This window comes from Mauremys reevesii, linkage group 1, assembly GCF_016161935.1.
Source record: "Mauremys reevesii isolate NIE-2019 linkage group 1, ASM1616193v1, whole genome shotgun sequence".
NCBI lineage: Eukaryota > Metazoa > Chordata > Testudines > Geoemydidae > Mauremys > Mauremys reevesii.
The window spans coordinates 169,604,117-169,627,182 of record NC_052623.1 but is presented as its reverse complement, the minus strand read 5'-3'; the positions used below and the strand labels follow the sequence as shown (position 1 = coordinate 169,627,182).

The following is a 23,066-nucleotide window of genomic DNA, read 5'->3' as shown; positions in this document are numbered from 1 at the left end:
TGAAATAACAGTAACAAACCAACTTTACAACTAGTAATAAAACAAAATGCATAAACGAAACACTGAACAGGGCAAACAGTGCCATAAAAAAATCCCCTAATTTTGGATGTGTCCCCTGGCACGTTCTCCTTTCCCTTTCTTGTGTGTTTAGCATGCACTTACCGCTGCTGCATGGGTGTGGAGGCCTGCAGGGGAGTCGTGGACTGCACAGGGGAGGGGCTCTGTGCAGCGGTGGATGCATGCAGTGTAGGGGGAACAGCATGGGGTAGAAGTATGCAGAGGGGAGGGGGTCACTGCAGGGGTAGAAGTATGCGGGGGGTAGATATTCCCTGTCCAGCTGCTGTTAAGTTCCAGTTGCACAGGCCACCTAAACAAAGAATTGTCCAAAGTGTTCCTGGTATGCAGCACACGGTACCGTGCAGGGCCGCCGAGAGCAGGTTCAGGCCCCGGTGAAAAATTGTTTCGGGCCCCCCAGCAAGGGCGGACCGCCTAAACAGGGCCGACGAAGCCGGGCCCCCTTCTGGACCACCGGGCCCCGGTAATTTGTACTGGCTTCCCCCCCATCTCATCGGCCCTGGTACTGTGGAGGTGACTCGGGCCACAGTGCGGGGGCAGCTGGAGCCTGCAGTCTTGTGGCCATTAGCAAAAGCCGCTGTTCAAACAGGTCTTTCTGCAGCACTATGTCATCCTCCTTCAACCAGCATTCCTGGAACCACGTTGCCATTCTGTCCTCCGGCTTTGCAGCCTGCCTGTGCCTCTCTATTTGCCTCTCCCCTTGCCATTAATCCTTCTCTTTTTGGAATTGCACATGCTTGTTGGCCATGTTCAGAATGTCAACCATAAAGTTCATCATAGAAATCGTTTCCTCTTGGACTGGTCCATAACTGTATGGAGACCCAGGCTTCTGCTGGAGTATGTGCGATCTACCGGTTACAACGGCCAGTAGAACTAGAGATGCCTGCAAGCAGACATAAAACAGAGCATTATTGGTTCAGTGCAAGAGCACAATCTCCCCTCCCCCAACCAAACAAAAAAACAAGTCAATCCTTGTAGAATCTCAGGGACAAAAAATGATACTTTGCAAAACTGAATGTCAGTATATTGTCAGAGGAATGCTTCAGATCCCAGAAACTCCGTGAACACAACTGGGTTAATCACAATGAAAAGAGGGCCCAGAGAATGGTAAGTTAAAAAAATCCCAATTTTGTTTAAAAATTGCAGACTACTCTGGGCTCTAGGGGAGGTGGGTGGCTGTGGTGTAGCCTTCTCTATCATTTCAGACATTCCACATTTTGGAGGACATAACAATTCTTGTGGTTCCTGAATGACAAAGAGAGACTTTATTCCCAGCTTCTGGGGGCAAGCCAGCCATGTATGCCACCGAAATACTCAAATTTATGGTGACTGAACAGCACAACTATGAGTGGAGAGGGCTGGTCAGCTACCACAGTGCCCTGGGAAAATACACTGTTCCCCAAAATGTGACTATCTGGCGTTCCTGCTAGGGGAATATATTTGCAGTTGTCAGCACCCAGGATTGGGATAAAGTTCCTGGAGGAATCAGCAGGATGCTCTGTTAGTGTCCACATGGATTACTGCCTCCCCATGGCTTCTGATAGAGCCTTTTATGACTGCATGCAAACACACATGCTAATGTGGACTTGCAAAGAACTCCACAGCGACAGTGACACCCCACCCCCACAGAGCATGTTTCTGGGCTATATACAACCCCCCAGCCATATTTTGGACAAACGATTTTGTCACCCATGGACTACATTTATAGCTTAAATGGACTACATTCATAAATGGACTCATTTCAACCTCCCCCCTCCCAGAGAGTTCTGTGTTTACAGGCGGCTCATTACACCGTTGCGTTGGTAGGGAGCAGTGTACTAACAAGGAGGACAATATAAGGTTCTTATTTTTAACTCCCCAGCACATTCGAGGAAGAATGTGTAAATTTCTAGTAAAACTTCATTTTTAAGTGCTTCCCTGTCTTCATTTTGAGTTCCATAGTGGTAGGGGGATGCCAAGGTACTGGCATGTAATCAGCCATAGATACCTGCTGCCATCCGTGGTTTTGCATTGGTTCATAACCTGGAAATCCCTCCCATTCCTACATTAATAAAACAAACACAGAGCCAGAAACGTACCAGGCTTTGGCGCATGTCCTGTTTCTCCTTTTCTGTTGTCAGTGCTGCAGCAGGGGTGGGCGGGGCATAAAAAAGCTCCCCTAAATAAGGACCCAGCATATGCTGCAGCTACTCTGGTGGCAAAGCCTTCACAGTGACCGGTTCCAGCACCAGAGTCACTTCACTAGCCTGATCCAGCACCTGCTGGTTCCTCTCCAGTCCTATAATGGACCCAGGGGGAGAAGGTTGCCATCCCAGCTGACTAGCCCATCGTGAAGCATTGTTGGCGCCATGCTCAGTGCAGTATAGGGTTGCCAACCCTCCAGGATTGGCCTGGAGTCCCCAGAAGTAAAGATTAATCTTTAATTAAAGATTATGTCATGTGATGAAGTCTCCAGGAATACATCCAACAAAACTGGCAGACCTAGTGCAATAGCCAGCACCTGGTCAAATGCCTCATAAAAGGGGCAGGATGATGGTGAGTTCCTAGAGGTGCAGTTCTCATCTCTAACTTTCTGGTAGTCAGTCTTCAGTCATTTAATCCTCTCCCTGTACTGGTCCAGTGAATCGCCAACACTGCCAGCTTCTTTGCTGTCTCTTGGTATGTGTAGTCATTCCTGGAGCTCTAACTAAAATCAAACTTGGTGCCAGCCTTGCACCAGAGATACACCAAAACCCCCACGACCGGGAAGCAGCACACTTGGCAAAGATCTTCCTCTGGTCAGTGGCCATTTCAAACGCAGGAGAAGATTCATTGTGTTTGCAGTTCAGAGGTCAAAATAAAATGGAAGCTACTGTACTTGAACAAGGGGGGACAGGGTTTGCTACCATTTCTTGGGAGTTGATTGACTACTCTTGCAATAGAGAGGATAAACAACACCATCAGTAGGATTGTGGGATAGCACTGGCAGACTCTTAGGGCCCGAGTCCAGGAGGCATAGGCCCAAACTGCATCCACTCTGCAAAATAATGGAGTTTGGGCCCGAGTCCTAGCAGGACCCATGCTTAAACCCACCCATCCTGCAGGGTGTTGAGGCCTGGGTCTAAGTCATACAGAGCTCTGTGTAGACAGAAGAGAGGGTCTGGGCTCAAGCCTGTGTCTGACCCTGTGCTTATATTGCAGTGTAGACATACCTTGAGGCACAGAAAGGCTACATATCTTAGCCAAAGTCATAGAAGGACCTAGTGGCTGAGTTGGGAATAGAATCTAGGCATCCCAGCATCCACACTACTGCTTCAACCGCTAGATAAAAGTGCTTAGAATGCTGCTTTTACAAGTGTAGCAAAATGAAGTAGCTAAGAGGTTAGTGATTAAACTTTGTGCTAAGGCTCCCGTGGGGTTTGACCCTGCAGAGGGGTCTGCTCTGACCCATGCATTTCCTTTTGCAGGACCAAGGTCTAAATGACCCCGTTGTTCCTAGCTGTTATAAAGATCTCATAGCACTGATTGAAACTGCAATAATTTAGAACAATGAAATTAGTGAAGGACAAAACAACTTTGAATTTCTTTGCATTTGTGGGAAGAAATCTGGCTCTTACTTATTTTTAGTATCTGGTTATAACAGCTTTTCCAACCTGTAACTAGGCTGGTACCTTTAATTCATTAGTAATTTCAACAGTTAGTCAGAAAATGTCATTACCTAGGACAACTACAGCTCAGATTGAAGCACACAGGAGTTAAATTTAAATTAAAGCCCTGACAGAAATAAATGCAGCCTTTGATCCCAGCAATCCCCTTCCATCCAGACTGCACCCTGATGGGCACAGCTGGATAGGATAAAAACCAGAGAGAGGTGAGAGGCTTGCCTGTTTAAAAAGATACTGTCAAGCTATTTAGTCCACAAGTTTAGTAAAATTTAAAAATAGTCGCCAGGCTCTTTCAGGGTTCCTCTCATGGTCTCTGCAACATCCATTAAAAAAATTTTTTTTTTGAAAGTTTAAATTACTATAGGCTTAACTTCTATTGAACTCTATTCACAGTGACCAAAACTACATTTGTGTTAGCTGACATGTATCTTTGTGTGTACAAACACAGTAATATATGCCCCTCCCTCAAAGTATGGTCCCAATGGCCAGATGAGTGTCCCACCAGTTGTACTCCTGACTAAACCTGGGTGAAATTTTTTGGCTGAAACATTTTTTGCCAAAAAATGCAGATTTAGGTTAACTGAAACATTTTGCAATTTCTTGTTGATTTTGGAAAATTGTTTCAATCAAAAAAAAAATTCAGAAATGTTGATGCATTTCCAGAACTAAATGTTTTGATTTTCTAGGCTAGAGTCACAAGGAGATTTAGGTACCATTTACAAAACTGAGGAGGAACGAGAGGTTCCATCATTGTTATCTTTAGCTTAGTGGTTTGGGCACTCACCTGGTATGTAGATCCAGGTTCAAATCCCCACTCCAAAGCAGGGCACAGGTCTTCAGCTTTCCAGGTAAGTGCTCTAAACACCTGGCTATTACCTGTTTCTGGCGCAATGACTGCTCCACTATTCAAGTGGAACAGCTGCCACAAGAGAGATTGAGTGAGCCTCACTCTGGAATACCCTCTAGCCTGGTAGTAAGAGTATTCACTTGGTAGTGGTAAAATCTAGGTTCTACTTCCTGCTCTAGCTTGGGACTGTGACAACTCAGGTGAGTACTCTAACCACTGGACTAGAAGTTAGGAGGGAGGTTCTTCATCCTCCTCCAATTCTGTGTGTGTAGTCATTCATTGCCTTTGCCTATGTTGCAAATTCCTGAAACAAAATGTTTTGTTTGATCCAAAATGAAAATTTTCTGACATTTCAATTTGCTGAAAATTCAGAAAGGTTTCAATATGACACAAACGGAACAATTTTTTTTGATTTTTCAGAACTGCCAGCAAACTAAAAAGATCTGTTATTTGGTCAGCTGTACTCCTGACATGTTCAGAAAGTTTCTAGGGTAGACCTGGTGTCAGTCACGGAAGGTGTCCCTCCTCTTGACAGTCTGTTCTCAGTGGTGCAGCAAGCAGGGCTTAACATTACTGGTGTTAGTGAAGAGGATGGTCCTGAAGCCTTCCCAGTTTCTCCTCAAAGTCAGAGAATAGCTACAACACTTATATTTGAAGGGTATAGCTTTGGAGCGGGAGGGGAGAGTTTATCAGCTCCAAGTGATTTGCTAGAGTCGGGAGGAACTGGTAGTGGTGATTTGTTTGTTTGAAGTGTGGAAAGTTGGTCAGGGCCACATTATTTGCATGGTCAGAGAATATCAATCCTCCTTGTTTTTAAAACCTTCCATGAACTTGCTGCTACCTGTTCCATGGACTTTATCTTTCTCTCTACTCCCTCTTCTCATCTTGCACTGTCACCTTCTGTGGACTGTCACATAGACTCTCTCCTGTTTCATACCACCACAGTTGCATGCATCTGAAGAAGTGGGCTGTAGCCCACGAAAGCTTATGCTCAAATAAATGTGTTAGTCTCTAAGGTGCCACAAGTACTCCTGTTCTTTTTGCGGATACAGACTAACACGGCTGCTACTCTGATTCAAGATATGGGGAGCAACACCCCACATGCCTGAGGGACGGGGGTGCAGAAGAGACAGAAGAGGGAAGGATCGAAGGGAGGGAAAACAACTGGAGTTGAGGTTGGTTGCCATGGCTTCCGTTTGCAGCAGACAGGATCAGTGGGAAAGATCAGAGGTGGTGACCTTGCGTCCTTTCCCTGTGACAGTCTTGAGTGGCTCCGCTTAGATCCAGGGCAGCAACTTCTCAATGAATTCCTTCACCGCCATCATCTGAGGGCAGGAGCTGTGCATCAATCCAGGGTAGGTTTTGAATTGAACCTTGGTGGAGGTGATGACGGATTTCAGCTTCTTGGCGGTGAGGGCTCCAAAGTGGACAGGGATCATGGGGTCCATCTCCCCGTGACACTGCAGGATGGTGATATCCTTGTTTATGCCATTGCTCGCTGCCTGAGGGAAGGCCTTGTGCAGCGGGAGCCAGCAGCTGAGAGCCACAATACCAGACAGCTGGTATTGGGAGGTGAGCGCCGTGTAGAGTGATAGGGCACCGCCCTGCGAGAAGCCCCAGAGGATGATGCGGTTGGGTGGGATGCCATTCATGTTCAATAGCAGGGGAGGGATAGCTCAGTGGTTTGAGCATTGGCCTGCTAAACCCAGCATTGTGAGTTCAATCCTTGAGGGGGCCATTTCGGGGTTGGTCCTGCTTTGAGCAAGGGGTTGGACTAGATGATCTCTTGAGGTCCCTAATAATCTATGGTCTCTCTTGGTTTAACTGAAAGGGGGCATGAGCAGGCCAATCTTGGTCAGATATCATCAGCAGTGGCATTTGTTCCCTGGTCTGGCATGCCAGAGCCTGGAAGTGTTAAACTTCAGGACAAGCTGAAAGAGTCATTTGTTCTCCCAGACTTTTCCTTAAGGGGAAGATATAGTTCTGGAAAAGGGGTGGGAACTGAGAGTTGGTGGGTAATTTGGTTGTTATTTTCTGTTTGGGTATATTGTAATACTGTACCTGTGCCCAGAGCATGGGATGTGTGTATATTTTAAAACCAAAAGGAAACCATCAAAATAAGTTCTATTGGTGTTAGACCCTTCTTTTCAGTTCCTGCCCATATTTCCCCTCATTACTTTTCCATCTAATTTGAAATCTCAGCTGAAAACTTATCTTGTCACCAACAATATAATAATAGCTGATGTCACCCATGTTGGGGAATGTCTCTACCCTGCACATAGAGGGGGAAGAGTTTTCTCAGTATTCATTATTTCACAGTCTCTAACAGTATGCTAAATTGGGGCACTTTCTTATTTGTACTCTAAGGCAAAGAGCTTACAGAGCAGTTTCAGACACATAATGCAATGTAGGGGGCAGCAAAACAGCAGGGTGTAAATGGACTGGAGGAAGCACTGTGGTAACAACAAAAAGATTATTCAGTTACTTAGCAAAGGTTAGTGTACATGGTGGAGCAAAATTATTTTGACTTTTTAAGTGTAAATAAAGAGAAACATCTTTGGTTTCTTGTGGGTGTCATGGTACAGGGAGGGTTTAGGTAGGAATTTAAATGAGAAGAGGTCAGTGGCCTTCTGGGCCAGCTCAGGAAGGGCTTTTATGTATATACAGTAATTCAGTACCTGAGTGAGGTACTGAATGTCCTCAGCTCCCAGGGACTTCAGTGTAAGTTGAGGGGTGATTAGCTTTAGGGTCAGGACCTCAGTGCATTCATGATCCAATAGGTCTTTTAAATCTCTAGATTCTATTATCCTCCCTTGTATATGTCCCTGATTGCCACTGTAAATACCTGCACATACTGTGTACAAAAGAGGGAAGGGGAGGAGAATGGAAGGGTCTGATTTCTTCTCCTTTTGCCTGGGATGAGGAAGATCTGCACAGAAAGGATTGCCCTTGCTCCACCTCCACTAAGGGGGTGGGGGGTGAGGGGGAACGGCGATCAGAACCCATGCCTCCAACTCTGTCTCCCCTCTTGCTTTATTTAATGCTGCAGGTGTATTATGAAGCACTGTAAAACATTTTAGGATACAGTTTATAGGAAAGAAGCTATACCAAATAAAGTTATGTTGTAAAATGCAACTTGGAATTAATCGGTAAAAACAAAATCAATGTAGAGAACTTAAAAATGTAGAACCCACTTGTAAATAAAGTGATAATTTGAACTGAAGCAAAAGGGTGGTACTCAAAAAGCTGCATAGGAACTGCATTGGCACTCTCTGGATTTATTAACAACGTGTGTGGGGGGGAAGTATTCATGCATTCACTAGCAGAACTGTCACGATCTCAGCTCTGGAGCACATTCCACCAACAAAGGAGTGGGAAAAAAACACACACCTGAAGTGTTCACAAGCAGAAAGGTGGGGAAAGCGGAGCAGCATAAAAATATTCTCAAGCAAGAATAAAACATAACGAGAAAATAAAACCCCACACATACATGTCCAGAAAAAGAACCACGTAGACTGTCTGTATCTGGCTGGGAGCTGGGATTTGTAGTCTAATTATCTATAGAGAGGTGCACCGCCATGAATTTCAGGTGGCTTTTCTCTCTGGGAGAGGGTTTTTGGGGTGTCCTGTTTTGAGAGCCGTGCACTAGCAGAGGGGGAAGGAGGGGCAACCAGCGTTTGAAAATGTTCAGGCTGCTGTGCTGAGTTTAGATCACATCTGTTCCCGCCGCGTGTGATCGGATTAAATTACTGCACATTCAAACGGAATGAGGCTTTTCCCCTCCCTCCCCCGGCCGAGAGGGCGCCTCAAGCAAAGAGAAAGCACCTCTCTCTGCACAGTCCAGGAGAGCGAGGGAGACAGACACACACAGAGCGAGGGGAGGGGTAAAGAGGGACAGACCCAATAGGGAAACCGGATTGCACGGGGACTGGAGACAATTGATCTGCGGGAGCTGGCTCTCGCTTGCTCCTCAACGTGATGCGCTGTGTGCCAGCATTGCTCGCTCGCCTTCAGTAGTTGCTAGGCTGGCTGCACGCTGCATTGTTGCCGGCGCTCTCCGGAGAGGATCGGGCTGGAGCGGCCGCCCCACCTCCCCCCAAGTCTAGCCCGCGGCTGGTCGGAGGAACTTTTCTCCTTGCCTGGAGAAGGCGCCTGAGCACCGCCCCCCGCCACCCCATCCCAATCCCCACGTGCGCCCGGGAGGCGAGCGCCTGGCTGCAGCCTGTCCGCGGGGCGTGCAGAGCTGGGGGCCGGCGCCCAGAGCCGCTGGCCGCGGGGGGACTCTGCAGAGGCGGGACTTGCCCCGATGCCGAGCGAAGGTGCCCGGCGGCAGCAGCAGCAGCAGTAGCGGCAGCGGGGCAGGAGGATGCCGGCGGCCGCGGGAGACGGGCTGCTGAGCGAGCCGCCGGCCGCGGGGTTCGGCGATGGCGGGGAGCCGCGGAAGCCGCCCCTGGGCTCGGAGGGAAGTTTCCTGGCCGCCTGGGTCAGCGCCGCGGGCGCGCGGGAGCGGCTCCGCGATTTCCAGCACACCAAGCGCGTCGGCAACTACCTGATCGGCAGGAAGCTGGGAGAGGGGTCCTTCGCCAAAGTGCGCGAGGGGCTGCATGTGGTGACCGGCGAGAAGGTACCGACCCCCAGCTCTCCCGCACCCACCCCGCTAGCCATCCTGCCCAGCCCCGGCCGCTCCCCCCGTGCACCCCGATCCCGCTCCTCGGGGGGCAGCTCCACCCCATGCACCCCGCTAACCAGGGGGAAGTTCCTCCATGCACCCCGTTCCCCCATGCATCCCGCTCCCCGGGGGGAAGTTCCCCCTATGCACCCCGACCCCGCTCCTCAGGGGGCAACTCCCCCCCGCCATGCACCCCGATCCCTGGGTGAGCTCCCCCACTATGCACCCCCGAGCCCGCTCCCCGGGGGGGCAGCTCCCCCCATGCACCCCGACCTTGCTGCCAGGGACAGCCCCCCCTCTCCGCGGCATGCACCCCGACGCCGCTCCCCGAGGGACAGTTCTCCCCCTCCCCCCCATGCACGCCGATCCCGGAGGCAGCTCTCTACTATCCATCCATCACACTCACCCTAACCGCTGGGCAGCTCACCACTGTGCAGCACCACGGGGCAACTCACCTCTGTCCACCCCATCCCGGCCACAGGGGCAGCTTCCCACTGTCCCTCCCCAGCCGCACCCATCCTGGCCACAGGCACAGCTCCCTTCTGCGCACCCCCACCAAGTGGACTCCCGAGGGCAACTCCCCACTCCCCCACTTCCATCTCCTTCAGTGTGCTCAAAGGGCTAGCGCCTCTCCATTCCCCGCAGACTTACTAGAAGGGGCAGTTCCTCCAGTTTACTCCCCCCCCCCACCCCGGAACAGATCCCTGTTAAACCAGCCCCTCTCCTGGCAAGGAATATTGCGGTGTCCCTACAGTTACGGCCCCAAAGGCTCCCATTTACAGTTGTGATACCGCAGTGTTACTGTATATGTGTTGTAAGTTCTCCTCCCCTCACTCTCCCCCCCCCCCCAATCTCGCCCATGGACAGCTTCCCTCCACACTTTGAGAGCAGCTCTCCTGCTCCCCACTCACAAAGAGAATGCACTTTTTCATTTGAGTTTTGAGTCAGTTCTGCTTATTTAAGGGCGAACTGAGGCGACTTTCCCCTCTCCTTGTTGCTGGCATGTTGTGGACAGCTCTCTTGCAGATTGCATTTGTTCCTAAGTGGGTTTCTGGGATTTGGTTTCCTATGTGAAATGAGTTTGGTGTTCCCAGTTCCACAGGGGGCAGATAAGGGTCTGCCGCCACCCCTTCCCCCCATCCCAATTGGTATAGTTGCTGGCAATCTGAGCAGAGAGATGCTCCCACTAGGACTGAGTGTTATCTGTGATTGAAAGGACAGCAATTGATTAAACTGTCCTTTTTGCTAGCGGTAGTCCCTCTAACTGGATTGAGGCTCATTGGCTGGGCATTATGCCTGTGCTCTACAATTTAGATGGTACTTGTGTCTGCAAGAAGGCTATTAATCCAGCACCCAGAGGTGCAAAATGAAAAATCATGGGGTTTTTGAGGGTCACTTCCATTGATAGATAGCATTTTATGCCTAAGAAAAAATTAGCATGGTTCTATATGACAGTAAAAAGAAAATATCTGAATTGCTGTATACTGAACTTTATGACTAGTTTGACTATCTAAACATTCAACACAAAAATAGTATTTTCAATCTGTCAATAAACCAAGATTTTTGAGAATTATAGATTTTGTTTTTTTATAAAACGTCTTAATCACTATAATACAATATAGACTATTCAATTCTCTATCTTCACCTTTTGCTTTTAGTTATAAATATGCTTTAAACATTGTGGTAAAGAACACAGCCTCTTTAACTGTTGCAATATTGGTCACTGTGTAATCTGGTATGTCTACAAGCAAGACAGATACTATTTTCTTATTGAAATGAGAGCTAGGTTTTTTTGGGTTGACTGTGTTTATGATTAGAAGTTGTTGACATTGTCACACTCTGGAATGTGTAGCACATAGTTTAGTTTTTAGAGGACATTAGTAAGAATTGAAGTCATCTTATGGAGACTCATTTTTGTTTGTTTATTACTATCTTATACAGAATCGTTTAGCATAAGAACATAAGAATGGCCATGCTGGGTCTGACCACTGGTCCATGTAGCTCAGTATCTGTCTTCTGACAGTGGCTGGTGTCATGCTTAGAGTGAATGAACAGAACAGGGCAATTACTGAGTGATCCATCCCCTTTCATCCAGTCCCACTTTTTTTAGGAATACCCAGAGCACGGGGGTTGGGTCCCTGGCTATCTTAGCTAATAGCCATTGGTGAACCTATACTCCAGGAACTTATCTAATTATTTTTTTGAACCCAGTTATACTTTTGGACTTCACAACATTCTCTAACAATGAGTTCCACAAGTTGACTGTGTGTTGTGTGAAGACGTACTTCCTTTTGTTTGTTTTTAAAGCTGTTGCCTACTAATTTCATTGAGTGAGCCCTGGTTCTTGGGTTATGTGGAGGGATAAACTTCCTTGTTCATTTTCTGCACATTCATGATTTTATAGACCTCTCTCATATCCCCCTTATTCATCTCTTTTTCAAGCTGAACAGTCCCAGTCTTTTTAATTTGTCCTCATATGGAAGCAGTTCTATACACTGAATAATTTTTGTTGCTCTTCTCTGTGCTTCTTCCACTTCCAGTTCCTACGGCAATCAAAAATGAGGTCACCAATATTATTAAGAATAGTAACTACTTGGTTTGTCAGTACTAGGAGCACTGGAGGAAAACCAGCTTGTTGACAAAGAGCAATACAATTAGTCCGGCCTTGTTTGAGCCCATAAATCTGTGCCTTTTTCTAGCCAGTTTGTCAATGGAGAACAACCAGACTTGTCTAATGCAGGACACTTTGTGATTACTAAAACCTCATTGGACCTATTGAGCTAAGTTCATTCCCGGTGTAACTCGTGAAACCAAGGAAATTATACATCATGGGTGTATTGGGCTTTTGCATAATATGTGTCCTGATCAGGGCTGGCTCCAGGCACCAGCCTATCAAGCACATGCTTGGGGCGGCACCGTCTAAGGGGCAGCCAATCTTGGGGTGGTGGGGCAGTGCTCTTTTTTGTTGTTTTGTTTTGGCAGGATGGCGCTCGGGTTTATTTTGGTTGTTTTTGGTTCGGTGGGATGGCGCTCAGGGGTTTTTGTTTTTGTTTCGGCGGGGCGGCACTGGGCGGTAGGTTGTTTCGGCAGGGTGGCGCTCATGGGGGTTGTTTTTGTTTCGGCGGGGCAGTGCTTGGGGGAGTTGTTTCGGTGGGGCAGCGCTCAGGGGGGTTGTTTTTGTTTCGGCGGGGCAGTGCTTGGGGGGTTGTTTCGGCGGGGCGGCACTCAGGGGAGTTGTTTTTGTTTCGGCGGGGCAGCACTCAGGGGGTTGTTTCAGTGGGGCGGCGCTCGGGTTGTTTTTTTGTTTTTGTTTTTTGTTTTGCTTGGGGCAGCAAAAAAGTTAGAGCCGGCCCTGGTCCTGATAAAATGGATATGGCGGCAAAAACCAAAAAAGGGAGCACCTTCCAGCTAATGAAAAGCTATTAATTTTGAGATAATCTGGCCTTCCTACTTATGTGCAACAAGTGATGAAAAAATGACTAATGTTGGTGTCCCACATTGACCTGAAACTTCTCTCCAAGGAAGGTTTTCACGTAAGTCTTTTAAAATCTTTTTAATTTTTATATGCAGCCTATGGAAATATAGTTGAGTAACAAAAATGGGGGCTTACTTTGGAGACACAGTGGTCTAGTGCAGTGGTTCTTAGGGTGACCAGATGTCCCGCTTTTATAGGGACAGTCCTGATTTTGTTTTTTTTTTCTTATATAGGCTCCTATTACCCCCCCACTCCCTGTCCCAATTTTTCACATTTGCTGTCTGGTCACCCTAGTGGTTCTTAACCTGTGACCCAATCAGCACCCAGCTGTGACCCATGTGACATCCTCAGGGCCATACAGGTAGTATATATATTGTGTGGATGTGGGCCCCTCCACCCCCCATAACACACAGAGAGCTGCATATGCGGCCCATAATGGTAAATAAGTTGTAGAACTAGTGGCTAACATACTACATGGGGATTCAGGAAACTTGGGTTCTAGTCCCAGCATTGTTACTGGGTGGCTGGGGGCAAGTCACTTCATCTCAGTAAGCCTCTTTTTCACTTCCTATCCTTTGATTTGTCTATTGAGATTGTATGCTCTTTTGGGGCAAAGGCTTTTTTACTGTGTATGGTGCCTTGCGTAATGGGGCCCCAACCTGCATTGGTGCCTCTTAGTGCTACTGTAATGCAAACAAATACAAACAATAATAAAATGAGTTAAAAAATCCTAAAAAGAGTTTTCTCTACAGTTGTTCAGAGTGAGTTTGACAGCTTATTTTAACCAGTCAGATCACGGTAAGCAAATGACAAGAGTATAATGTACTCTAATTATAGTGGCGCTGTAAATGCAGCTATCGTTAAGATTGTCATAATTTCCATTATAAATTCCTGTGCTCAAGTTTTTAACTCCAGTTATAGAAGAAATTTGTTACGGGCTGAAATTTAACATGAGACTTGCCCTGAAACTCACCATGGCAACAATAATAGGGTTAGCGATTATTATGTTATAGGAGTGCAAAAAAAATTCCTTTCCTGCTCTCCTCTGTTACCAACCCCATGCTTCTCCGAAGTAGCAAATACATCTAATTCTGTGGTTGATAAAAGACACCTACACGTGCATGTCCTTCCCACCTCCCCTTTTCTGGATTGCTACATTTACTTCAGTCTGTTAACAAAAAAAAAAAAAAAAAAGGGGACCCCCCCTACTGGCCTCTCTCTGTCAGTTTCCAGACTCATAGTTTCTTCATTGTCTTGAATAACAGCAATTATAACAAAAGAAACAAACAGTAAAAGTGTTGGAGAAACACCTTTCTCAGTTACGTGGGCTAGTGTCCTTATTTGTGGACAGGCAAGTTGCTTTCTTCCTGAGCTCCCCTAGTCAAGTCAGCAAGTCACAGATGGGCTGACCCTGCACCATGGAAGTCATTGGAAGTTTTTGTTGCTGACTTCAGAAGACACAGGATCAGGCCTGTAGCTTCTAATTGCTGGTTAAAAGGCCCACCTTCCCAACAAACCCCCTTGTTTAATTCCTGCTCTCCTGGATAAACCACTGCATAGGGAGATGGGGTGGTGGTAGAGACCAGCTTGGGGTGGGATGTTGTTATCTCAGGAGGGTTCTGCCCTAACCCCTGAGGTTCCAAATACATTCTATCACACCCTGCCTATCAAATCCTCCCTGCTCTTCTCAGAGCTATCAGTGGCCTCTCATGTTTTCCTTTCTTTACACCTGTCAGGGCCCCCAACCTTGAGACCCTAAGTTGTTTTCTGGGACCTGCATCTTTCATACAGTGAAGAACTAGATGTGACTTTCTTCTGAGCCTGTCAGTGTTGCCTTCAGATTGGACAGAAGCATTGACGTTGACTTTGAGTGTTCAAGACATCCACCTTTCTTTAGAGGCTGAGCATTCCATCTCCCTGGCATTCCAAGCCCTGGCTGGCTTGTGTCAAGTAAGCCTCTAAAGTTGTTATTCAAAACTCACGTGAACCTCTTTGCCTGAATAATCGGAATGTTTTGGTGAGAATGTGAGTACATTTTGGAATACTGGAGTTGGAAGTACAGGGAAAATTCCTGTGATATTTGGCATCTCCACTTTTATTTCTGGCTGAAACTAAGGAAGAGCAGGAGTGCATGGAAGTAATAAAATAATAAATAATAATAATAGTGATGTGAACTTCTCTGAACCCCCAAAAGGTTTAACTTTAGCCAGATCAGTTTTCACATACCTGCTGTTTGCCCTGGGAACAAAGAGCAGCAACAATGTTCCCTTTCAGGTGCACACATGACCCCAGACCTGAACTTCAGCCCCTGCATGGAGCTGATGGACACGCAGCTCTCCTGTACATACTCCTCTACTGAACTTCTGATGGAGCCTCCAGCCAGCTTACACAGAGCCCAGCACAGGCAACTGAGCCCTGACTGCAGCATGAGGTGGGGAAGACAAACATCTGCTTTCCTGGACTCCGTTGCTTGGTGTGTGGGGTTTGGGGGAGGAGATTAGAGCAAGCACCTCCATGAATGAAATTGGAAGAGAGAGTCACTTGGGGAGGAGAAATAAAAGTGGGAAGGGAATGACACCAGTGCACAGGAGATGGGTCAGTAAAAAGGGAAGTTTTACTTAATAAGTAGCTTGTTGTTATGTCAATGTCCTTCCCCACCTGCATGGTAATATACTAAGAGGCAGATTAATTTACTCATTCATCAAGCCTTAATTTTTTAGGGCTGGAATCTGCCAGCCTTATATTGAGTAGTTCCTGGAGAATTCTCAATGACTGCGGTGGGGCAAGTTGAGGAGTAGCGTACTACTCAACACAAAAGTACCAGACTCTTGCCCTAAATGACTAAGGGTTCAATACTGTACTCCTTACCCAGATCAGACAGCCAAAGCCACATTGAAGTTAATAGGAGCTCTATTTTAAGGCATGTAAGACCAGCCTCTATATGATAGTTACTTCATTGATTTCCCCTTGCCCCTCCAAATTACATTTGTGATTGCTTTGCAAGAAATGTTCACGAGGTGTGACATCTTACTTGTCTCGTTGTACAGTTAAGAGGGAATGTTGAGCTTGGTCTGGAGTCTGGACTAAAATCCAGGTATGCTGCCTGGCAGTGCACAGCTCTCTCACTAGGCCTGAAAACCATTGTGTAAAACCTTTTAGCCCATGCAGATTTAAAAAAGAAATCATTTAGGGCTCAAACCTGTAAGCTGATCTGCGTGGGCAGACACGTGTGCCTGCAGGTGGAGTCCCACTGACTTGAGAGAGGCTCCACGCTGGAATAAAGGTCTTCTCATGTGGAACAGTTTGCAGGATCATGGTAGTTTCTGTATTTTTCTAAACTGACATTTTTCAGGCCTATGATTCCATGATGCTGATTGGTGCCCTTCATATATTTTGGAAAAAAGAAAAATAAATTGGCAATTGATTTTGTTTTGTAAAGCAGTTATTGAGCAAGGGCACTGATGTGATTTCAATAAAAATGCCATAAAAATGTGAAGCCTTAGTGCTAATATTTGGTGGCTGCATTGGCACAACCTGAGCCCATTACAGTAATTCAAAATTCCAAGTAAATTAAGGTACCCAAAGAGGCATGATGCAGGAGACCCTAACAGCTCTGGAGGAGTTAATACATATTATTGTTTCATACATGTATGTACTTAGGCATTACATTTTTGGATTAATGAGGCCCCAACTAGGTTCAGATGCATTACAATGCATTGTGTATAGAACAAGATCAAGGCAATACAAAGTGAATGCCAAAACTCTGCTGTTACCTCACCCCATCATTGGTAGGTGTTTCAGGCACCTTCAGACAGCCTGTGATATATTATGTACTTTGGGTCAAATCCTGGTAACGCTACTCCCTAGAGTAGTCTTGCTGAAACTAATGGGACTACACTTGTGAGTAAAATAACCTGGATTTAGTCCTGTACTTCTTGCAAATACCTAGGCACAACACGGTGAATTAAGGTTAGATTTTACAGCTTTAGCTATGAATGTCTTTACTTTTTGAGGGTTTTAGGTCAAACCTTTTACCGTTCTTTTTGTGGTTTAAGATTTTCATAACAACAGGCATGTGATTACTTTCTGGTCATGAAAAAAGACTAGTTATGCGTGATGCAATTAAATGCATTTAGGCTGAGTATAGGAGAATATTGAACAGATTATTTTTTCCATTGCTGTTTAGATGAAAATATCACAGCATACAATCTGAAAATTTTTGGGGACAGGATTGATTTGTAAGATTCTTCAGTTCCGACAATCTTTCTTGCTACTTCTAAGGAAGCAGTCTCTCTTTTAGTAGCATGCTAATTTAGATTTATTCTTAAATTGTGATGATGAAATCTTGGTTGAGTTAGCTATATAGTAATTCAGTGAATGATAGGAGGCTCACTCATGGTATTTTCTCAGGTAGTCTCAAACTCATTGTCTTTAGACTCAGAATGGCCAGCCACTGAGCAATGAAAATTTGCCAGAAATAGATTTCACAAGGTATCATTCCTTATGGCATTAATGCAGACAGAAGAGGCTATGTCCCTTTGAATATAATTGAGTGAGACTGTCTGTACTTTCAGTAGATTGAGGAGGCTGGATGATCTATTGTGTACTCTAATACGATATATGAAAGCCTCTGTGTCGTATCATAGGATGACAACATATTAGGGCTAGAGAATGTTTTAGAGCTGAAGATTGTATAAAGGAACTTGAACTGAAATGATATTTAATTGCATTCTGGGATAGGTCTAGGCACTACACAAGTAGTTGCAGAAATTGAGTTGCTTGATTCCTAATCCACTGAAAAATCTATTTATCAGTTTTTTTAGAGTTATTGTTGATCTTAAAAAGGTGCATTTTTAGGTCCTAGTAATCAAGTGTTTTGCATGACAATACTAACTACTTAGTGGGAAGTAGCTACTAAAAATATAGTTTTCTAGGTTCTGCCATAAAGGTAAAATGACTAATATTAGAGGTGGCCTTTTCACAGTAAGTTCTGTTTTTAGAATACATTTTTGTAGCAAACAGGTGCTAACTTGTGTATTTTAAAATCCTGGAAATGCGAGGGTGGGATACGTGGGAAGAACAAGCACTCTGTAGAGAGCTGGAAATTCCTATTAACCCTCAGCAGGTACTTCTTGAATAAAGCAAGTATTTGTAAAAATCACCTGCATAACAGGTCCTGTAGAATCTGTCATCTGTCAATGACAGATTGCTCTGCATACAGTTTACAAAATTACATACTGCTGTAGCGGGCACATTCTCTTTTGAACTTCATGGCCTGCTTTACCTTTTGAAGTGCTTATGAATGATTGAAATAGGCGTATAGGGAATAGTATCGCTCCAGATCTTCTCAGCAGGTGTTGAGTCATAGAAGTGCTATTTGGCTTCCATAGAGCCTGAATGAGATTCACTCAGAGAGTTAGTTACACTGTGGCTGTTCTAGACCAGCCAAGGCAATTGTGTGCCAAGAATTTACTGTGACTCAAAAAAGACATAGGCAGCTATATTAACAGCCATTTACATTTAAGTGTGTGGGGATACTTAGAATGTTGGGAGATTCAGTATATAGGAGAGTAAGTCTCTATCTGTCTCATATCACCTACCGAACAGACCACCACCCTACTGTCCATATGCAAACACTTGAAGAGGCTGTAGATTGCAGCGTGGCTTTTTCTGGGTGGGACAGACAGAAGAATGACCATACTGGGTCTGATCAGTTGTACATCTAACCCAGTATCCTGTCGTCCGACAGTGATCGATGTCAGATGCTTCAGAGGGAATGAACAGAACAGGGCAATTATTGAGTGATCCATCTGCTGTTGTCCACTCCATGCTTCTGGTAGTCAGAGGTTTAGGGACATCCAGAGCATGGAGTTGCATCCCTGACTGTCATGGCTAATAGCCATTGATGGACCTTTCCTCCAGGAACTTATCTTTTTTGAACCCACTTATAGTTTTGGCCTTCACAATATCCCCAGGCAATTATTTCCACAGGCTGACTGCGCATTGTGTGAAGAATTACTCCCTTACATTTAGGCTGTGCATGAACAGCCCAGGAGTGGGGGTTCTCACAGCAGAGCAGGGTAAGGCTGGCTCTCAGAGTCAAGGATTGGAGTGACGTAGCAGATCACCGTCCAGGGGAACGTCACAGGGGTGCAGTGAGCAGGGTAGAGACTCTTTTATTATCAGGGATTTCATGTATTACACACAGCCTTTCAAAGGTAGTCAGATATTCAGCAATATCGTCCTCCTCACTGTATGCAGGACATAAGTGTTCGGATTTTTGGAGTGGTTGGGGTGGGGGTGGGGTTCTGCTTCTGCTTCTCTAGCAGGTCTAGTTGATGTTTTCGCTCTCCTTCTCTTTCTTCCCACTTCCTCTCTTTTTCTTCCATGGCCCTTCTCTGTGCAGCCTCCACCCTGGCTGCCTCTGCCTCTGCCTCCATAGTTTCCCTGGCCGCAGCTGCTTCTTTGAGCCTCATTTCTGCCTGCCACATTTGAAACTCGCCGTCCTTTTCCTTCTCTGCAGTTTCCAGTCTGGCCAGCTCTAGTTTTGTAGCTGCCTCACTGGTAGTCATTTTTCTGCTTTCTTGTGCTTATTTCCCTCACCCAAAATAAACAAAGAGAAAATAACAAAACTGTGACCTCCTCCTGAGTGTTATTAGCGATTGCGCTCAAAACTGACTTAACATCACAAATATCAGTGCTTACAGTGTGAACTTCACTTGTAGTAACAAGTTGTACATACACCCTGCTCGCTGCACCACTGTGACGTTTCCCTGGTGTTATCTGGACCGGTAATCGGCTAGGTCACTCCAATCCTTGACTTTGGGAGCCAGCCTTACCCTGCTCTGCTGTGAGAACCCCCACACCTGGGCTGTTCACACACAGTCTCGGGAATGTAAGCTGCTCCTTGGATTGTGCAACTGAATGGCATAGCTAATATCTCCAGACCCAGACACAACCCTAGGAACCTCCATCTTGCAGTGTCCATTTATGCCCGCTTGATGCTGTAAGTTTATATGAGTTCGTCAATTTAACAAAGAAATTGATATGCAGCAGGCTTGTTATCCCAAGAGGAGTCTCTGATACGCTTCAAACCAAACACACTGCTTCTGGTAGAATAAACAAACACATTTATTAACTACAAAAGATAGATTTTAAGTGATTATAAGTCAAAGCACAAGAGGTTGGATTTGGTGAAATGAAATAAAAGCAAAATGCATTCTAAGCTCATCAGGGGGGGGAAGGGATAGCTCAGTGGTTTGAGCATTAGCCTGCTAAACCTAGGGTTGTGAGCTCAATCCTTGAGGGGGACGCTTAGGGATCTGGGGCAAAAATTGGTCCTGCTAGTGAAGGCAGCAGGCTGGACTCAATGATCTTTCAAGGTCCCTTCCAGTTCTAGGAGTTTGGTATATCTCTTATTATTATAACACTTTCAGTGCCCTTACAAACCTAGATGCTTCTCACCACAGGCTGGCTGGTTGCCCTTCAGCCAGGCTCTCCCCTTTGATCAGCACTTCAGTCGCTTGGTGGTGATGTCTGTGATGGAGGTGGAAGAGAGAGGAAGAGCATGGCAAACATCTCTCCCTTTTAGCATGTTCTTTCTTCACTCTTGGCTTCGCCCCCCTCCCCCACTTCAGGGTCAGGTGAGCATTACCTCATTGTAGTCCCTGACTGACCAAGGGAAAGAGGGGTGGTTCACTTGAGAGTCCAATGGATCCTTTGTTGCTGCCTAGGCCCGTGTCCTTTGTTCCTGTGAGGCTGGGCTGGGTTTGTCTCAGACATGCCCTGAGGACTTGTGAACTGCACCCCTGCTCTTGGAGAGTTTTTGCTTGGGCTTGTTTTAAGCCATGAGGATACATTTTCAGCCTCATAACTATATACATGAAATTACAACCTATATCATTACTATAACCTTACTATAACAACAATGCTCAGTGCATCATGAGCCTTCTGAAGACACTCGACATGACAAACTTTGCATTTGATACCACACAATCATATGGTAAGGATGAACTTGGGGGTGCAAGGTGTGTCCCCGAGATACAGAGTGTCACACCGATGTCAGATGCTTCAGAGGGAATGAACAGGACAGGGCAATTATTGAGTGATCCATCTGCTGTTGTCCACTCCATGCTTCTAGTAGTCAGAGGTTTAGGGACACCCAGAACATGGAGTTGCATCCCTGACCATCATGGCTAATAGCCATTGATGGACCTATCCTTCAGGAACGTATCTTTTTTTAACCCACTTAGAGTTTTGGCCTTCACAATATTCCCTGGCAATTATTTCCACAGGTTGACTGTGCATTGTGTGAAGAATTACTCCCTTATAATTATTTTAAACCTGTTGCCTATTAATTTCATTGGGTGAGCCCTGATTCTTGTGTTATTTGAAGGGGTAAATAACACTTCCTTATTCACTTTCTCCACACCATTCATGATTTTATAGACCTTTATTATATTGCCCCTTAGTCATCCTTTTTCTAAGTTTAATAGTTAAATCTTTTTAATCTCTTCATATAGAAGCTGTTCCATACCCCTCATCATTTTTGTTGCCCTTCTTTGTACTTTTTCCAATTCTAATATATCTTTTTGGAGATGGGGCAACCAGAACTGCACACAGTATTCAAGATGTGGGAGTACTATAGATTTATATAGTGCATTATGATATTTTGCATCTTATTATCTATCCCTTTCCTAATGGTTGTTAGCTTTTTTGATTGCTGCTGCGTATTGAGCAGATGGTTTCAGAGAACAATCCACGATGACCCCAAGATCTCTTTCTTGAGTGGTAACAGCTAATTTAGACCCCAACATTTTGTATCTATATTTGGGATTATGTTTTCCAATGTGCATTACTTTGCACTTACCAACATTGAATTTTATCTGCATTTTCGTACCCAGTTTTGTGAGATCCCTTTGTAACTCTTGTCAGTCAGCTTTGGACTTAATTATCTTGAGTAATTTTATATCATCATTTATCAGTTCACTGTTCATCCCCTTTTTCATTTATGAATATGTCGTGCAGTAAGGATCCTAGTGCAGATCGTTGGGGGACCCTACTGTTACACCTCTCTACTGTGAAAACTGACCATTTATTCCTATCTTTGTTTCCTATCTTTTAACCAGTTACTGATCCAAGAGAACCTTCCCCCTTATTCCATGACAGCGTACTTTGCTTAAGGGCCTTTGGTGAGGGACCCTATCAAAAGCTTTCTGAAAGTCCAGGTACACTAACTAAGCTGGATCATCCTTGTCCACATATTTGTTGACCTTCTCAAAGAATTCTAACAGGTTGGTGAGGCATAATTTCCCATTACAAGAACCATGTTGACATGTTTTTTTTTCACACCCCTGACAAATGTGATTATGCCGAGAAAACATTGTAGCATAGACCTATTCAGTGTCAGATCATCACCAGAGAAACAGATAACAAGAACCAATGGCTGGAAGTTAAAGCCAGAAAAATTCAAATTAGAAATTTTAACTGTGAGGGTGATTAACCATTGTAACAAATTACTAAGGAACGTGGTGCATCCTCCATCTCTTGAAGTCTTTAAATCTTCAAGTCTTCACTGGATGCCTTTCTGGAAGAAATGCTTTAGTCCAACACAAGTTATTGGGTTCAATACAGGGATAAATGTATGAAATTCTGTGCTCTGTGTTATACAGGAGGTCAGACTAAATGATCTAATGGTTTGTTCTGGCCTTAAAAAATCTTTAAATTGATAACACCCGGCTCTTGCTTAAAATATCAGGTTAAAAAATCATCTTTGTAATGAGATTCCAAAGAACAGCAAGTTATGCTAAAAGAAAGAATGAACCAATTTTCTTTTTAAATGAGCTAGGGAGTGTGCCAGTTGAGAGAGTGGGCCTGGCCGAAACAACCTGTAGCCCAGCTGTTGCTGGCAGGCGTAAAATTGCACTGGGGACTGATATTAGAATATGGGAAATGCATGTTGCTGTGCTAAGCACAGGAACAGGAAGCAATGGGAAATCTGGCCTGTGGTCTCTAGCTTTCTAACGAAAGTGTGCACACTCATGTTCTGATACAATAGTATCTCTGTCTTGGAGAAGTTAAGATTATACTCAAAACCATTGCCTCTCTGTTGAAGACCATACACATCAAAATCTGCGAATACAGTGTGTCAGATTCTCTGCTGGTGTGAGTTGGCACAACTCCATTGACATCAATGGAGCTGTACCAGTTTACACCAGGGAAAGATTGTGACTCTGTGTGAAATACTACAAATATTATACATTTAGATTGTTAACTTGTTTGTTCTGTTGGGGTGTACTACAAGTGTCCTTCAGAGATCAATACTTTTGGTTCAGTTTTAAACATGCTGGGTTAGAT

General features: G+C 45.3%; 1 protein-coding gene across 1 annotated transcript in view; it reads left to right on the top strand.

The window, feature by feature from the left end:
* Positions 1–8,460: 8,460 nt before the first annotated feature.
* The window catches only part of HUNK (hormonally up-regulated Neu-associated kinase), an 81,656-nt gene continuing 67,050 nt past the window's right edge, over positions 8,461–23,066 (top strand). The window contains exon 1 of the mRNA XM_039522760.1: positions 8,461–9,190. Coding sequence (XP_039378694.1) covers positions 8,933–9,190 — 258 coding nt within the window. The 5' untranslated portion in view covers positions 8,461–8,932. The remainder of the gene's footprint in view (positions 9,191–23,066) is intronic.